The 4,582-nt window shown below is 26.0% G+C and overlaps 2 protein-coding genes across 2 annotated transcripts; both read right to left on the reverse strand.

The window, feature by feature from the left end:
• Nucleotides 1–350: 350 nt before the first annotated feature.
• On the reverse strand, nt 351–3,095 carry ENU1_057860 (splicing factor 3B subunit 1, putative; the record flags this gene model as incomplete). The annotated part of the gene is made up of 1 exon (XM_008858061.1): nt 351–3,095. One exon carries the CDS (start codon nt 3,093–3,095, stop codon nt 351–353), a length of 2,745 nt encoding a protein of 914 aa, XP_008856283.1.
• A 91-nt stretch (nt 3,096–3,186) lies between these two features.
• Nucleotides 3,187–4,438, reverse strand: ENU1_057870 (hypothetical protein; the record flags this gene model as incomplete). The annotated part of the gene is made up of 2 exons (XM_008858062.1): nt 3,187–3,589; nt 3,642–4,438. 2 exons carry the CDS (start codon nt 4,436–4,438, stop codon nt 3,187–3,189), a joined length of 1,200 nt encoding a protein of 399 aa, XP_008856284.1.
• Between the last annotated feature and the right edge of the window lie 144 nt (nt 4,439–4,582).

Raw genomic sequence — 4,582 nt, forward strand, 5'->3', positions numbered from 1 at the left:
TTTCTATGTCTTGTTTATTTTTCTTTACAAAAGCCAAATGTTGTTACACAATAACAATTACAATAATATTTGTTATATTTCCCTCATTTGAAAAATGAAATATTTTTATTTAAGAATTAAATAAATACAAAAAACCCTTTTTCAATCAATAATTTAAATACCATAATTAATCTACACCATAATTCTATTTTCATTGATACATATGAAAATCCTATATGATAAGATGTAAGAATGATGAAGTTTTTATTAAACTATGAATATTACATGATTACTTGATCCTCTGACTTACATTTAATTTTTATTTTAATTCATTTAAAACAAAAAAGTAACAATAATAAAGAAATTTTCAATCATAATAATATTTCTAATTCATAACGACGATTCATATTATATTCATCATCTTCAAGGACTGGATATGCAGCAACTAAACCATCTTGATTCCCAATATACATATTGTTATATACTCTCCAATATGGTTCTCTTACATGACGAGCTGGATGAAATAATCCTTGTAAAACATATTGCATTAATACAAGAACTCCTAATGATACTCTAATACCTTCAAGAGCTTCTAATGTTGCATTAATTACATGAGGAGAAGTTTCAAAAATATTAGGCCAAACATAATTTAACATATGAATCAAAGCATCTTCACAACCTAATCCATAAATACCTAATGAAATAAATTTTACAACAGTACATGCAGTTTGTCTATGAACAGCATCTTTTTCTGCAAGAGCATCACATAATAAAGGAATTACAGGATAAATATAATCTTTACTTTTTTCTCCAATATATTCAAATAAAAAAGCAAATGCTTTTAATACACCAGTTTTAATATTAATATCAGGCATACGATATTCATTCATTAATGATGGAATAACAGTAAATGGTGCACATGAATCTGCAACAACTGCAATTGCAATTGTAGTACATACTCTTAATTGACGATCTAATACTTTTAAATTATTAAGTAACATAATTAATACTTCTTGAGGACCAATTGCTTTTGCAATATCTCCAAAAGTATCTACAGTTGCACGTCTAATTGATTTTTTATGTGCTTTAAATGCATCAAGTAATTCATGACAAATTCTCATCCATTCTTTTAAATGAACCATTTCAGCACCTGTATCAGCTGATTTCTTTGCAATAATTCCAATTAATCCAATACATGCTTCTTCAATTCTTTCATTAGTATTTCTTAATATTGGAGTTAAACGAGGTACAAGATCACTAATAGATGGTCTTATTTCTTCTAAATTACATAATGAAATTATTTCTTTAAGAGTAATCATAGTAGAAGCCAATACTTCTGTATTTGATTCTCCTAATAATTCATATAAAATTTCACAAAGATCAATTAAAGTTGATTTTTGATTACATTTAATATATAATCCACAAATATTCCCTAAAATTTCAACTGCACATTGTCGAATTTTTGGTGATTTATTATGAAATCTCCATTTAATATTTTCTGAAAATGCTTCAAGATAAGGAACTACTCTTTCACTAAAACAATTCATTATAAATGAAATACTTTGTAATGCTTGTGCATTTTCATCACCAGAAGTTTGTTCAATAAAAGCAAATGTTAATCCATCAAATATTCTTTTTTCTAAATCTTCATCAATTTCATATATTCCAAATTGTTGAATTACTTTTTCCATTGCTTTTAATGTCATTTTTCTAAATGGTTCATTTTCATCTTTAAGAAAAACAACAATTTTTTCTAAAATATATTTTGCACCCATTTTTTGTGATAATAATAATGCTGTTTCAATAACTTCTTTACTTAATTTTTTATCAACTGAATTTCTTCTATGCCAAAATGATTCAAAAAATCTTTCTGCAATATTATTTTTTGATGTTTCTTTTCCAATAATTTCAACACTTAAACATTGTCTTATTACTTTTAATACAATTTTCTTCATTTCTTCATCTGATGTTTTAAATTCTCTTACAATAACTCTAATAATTTCCCATCCATATTTCGCTGCTATTTCTTCATCAACAACTGATATAACTTGTCCTGCTGCTTTAATATATGATGCAAGTAATCTTCCTCTCATTCGTTTACATCCTTCAATAATTGGTTCTAATGTTTGTTCTAAAACATCTCCACCATATGGATATGATGCTTCTGCAAGTGCTGCAATAGCAAGTGCTGCAAATTTTGTTATATTAGCTTCAATATCATTAAGTCGAGGAAAAACAATAGCAACAAGTGCTGATAAATGAGGAAGAACAGAACATCCCATTAAAATAGCAATTTGTTGAATACATTTTAATCCTGTATGACGTGCATACCAACTTTTCTTTGATCCACAAACAGCTTTTAAAAAAGGAAGTAATGATGGTATTCCAATTGCTGCAGCAACAACAGAAAATGCACGAGCTGTTGTATTTCTAATTGATTCTTCAGGTGAATCAATATCTGGTCTCATAGCTGCTATCATTGTTTGAAGACCAGCAGCTTTAGCCAAATTTGATATAATTTCTCTTCCTTCTACACGAGCAATAAAATCTGCATCATCAAGTAAAGGTGTTATAACAACTAATAATTTTGCAGTAAATGGACGAACTAAACTATCTAATTTAAAAATAATACGATTTACTACTTTTACTAAAATATGTCTTTCTTGTTGTTCTAAAGTTATTGACATAAGTAATGGTAAAATTTGTTCAAATAATACTTCTGCTCCAAATTCTTTTGTTCTTTCAGTAAGTTGACGTAATGCTTGTTTTCTCATTGCAGGTGTTCCATTTTTAATTCTTAATAATAATCTTTTAAGTTGAATTTTTTTTCGTTCTTCACTTGATAATTCTGATTCATCTCGTTGTATTAAAGCATCTTCAAAAAATGCTCGTTCTCCTGGTTTTACATCTGGTAATGATTCTATTTTATTTTGTATACCAATATCATTTGCAATTAAAGCAGGTGTTGCATCAGGTTTTTCATTTGTATCAATTAATGTTGAAACTACAGTAGGTTTTTCATCCCAACGTGATCTTCTTGGTCTTGGTGAATAATCAGATGAATATGATTCTGATCTTCTTCTATGACGACTTTCATATTCACTACTGTTTGACATAAATGAAATGAAGAACCAAGATTTTTTTCTTTTTCTTTTTTTTTATTTTTAATAAATGGTATTTAAAAAAAGAAAAAGATAAAAGAATAAATTAATTGTATTTCCATTCAGTGTTATATAATAATTTAAAGACAACTTTTTTTATTTCAATTAATCGAAGGTCCATTGTTTTAACAATATGAGAAAATAAAGGGAAATGTCTTCTTTTCCAGATATGATTAGAGAAAGGATAAATTGATGATATGTCTGGGATTTGATTATTTTCAAGATAAATCTTAAAATCACACCATAATTCATAATATTCATCTTCTGAATAAGGAAATTCAAACCTCGAAACAAAGACTTGAAGAGTAAGAGAGTAGGATGATGGTATATAATCAGATTTTATTACTTTTTTACCAATATGATCATAAGGATATTGAGAAAGATAATTTTCCATAAAAGAAGACATATCATGAATAATATCATTTTTATTTGGTTCATGTTCAATTAAACTAAGTGATAAATAAAAGAAATAAACAAAAAAAAGGAATAAAATAAACAAACGCTAATAACATTAACCTAAAATTTTTTTTATCAAGAGCTTTTTGATATTCTTCAATAATAGTATCTTCTTCACCTTCATTTCTAAGAAAAGAAATAAATTGAAAGATATAATAAGGAGAACCTCCTGAAGAAGAAATAGCTTTAATGAAATAATTAATAGAAAGATCAACATAACTACTATTTTTTTGAGGATCTTTAAGAAAATATTGATAAGCAGCTTTTGCCAAATAACCGTTAAAATAACAACTAGCATTTAAAATTTCTACTTCAGGAAAAGCATTTGCTTTTTGAATAATGTTAAAATATTGATGATTTTTATAAAGATAACTAATATATGAAATTGTATATTTTTCTGTTAAGAAAAATGGATGAAATTCATTTTTATTTAATGTAAGAAATTGTTGACAACAATTATTTCTAAATGAATGAAGAAGTTTTATAATTTGATCAATAATTGTTGATGAAACTCTTAAATTTAATAGTCTTCTATAACACGCTAAAAAACAATTTCTTAATTCAAGTCCAGTATACGTACTTCCAAATTTTTTTATGGAAAACCGTTTCCACATTGATTTGGTTGAATATCTTGAAAACGTCTGAATAATCGTCCCAATTAATAATTTCTCTTTAATTTCATCATTTTTATTAATAACTTCATGAAGTATTTGTTCTACAATTCTTATAAATAACTTTTTAAATGAATTCTTATTTGTGGGTGGAAATGCTTCACTTTCCATAAATAAATATGCAAGTCTTTCAATTTTATATCGATGGATTGTTGATTTTCTTAATACCATTACTTCTTTATTTGTTCCTTTCTTATTTTTTTTTATTATTTTTTTTTTAGTTCTTTTTCAAACACAGAAATTAACAAATGGTGTTTCATGGATATTGAGCAATAACAATGTGTATTGTAAAGAAAAATAAACAAGACATAGAAA

The sequence above is a fragment of the Entamoeba nuttalli genome (assembly GCF_000257125.1).
Source record: "Entamoeba nuttalli P19 unplaced genomic scaffold asmbl_3169, whole genome shotgun sequence".
Lineage (NCBI taxonomy): Eukaryota > Evosea > Mastigamoebida > Endamoebidae > Entamoeba > Entamoeba nuttalli.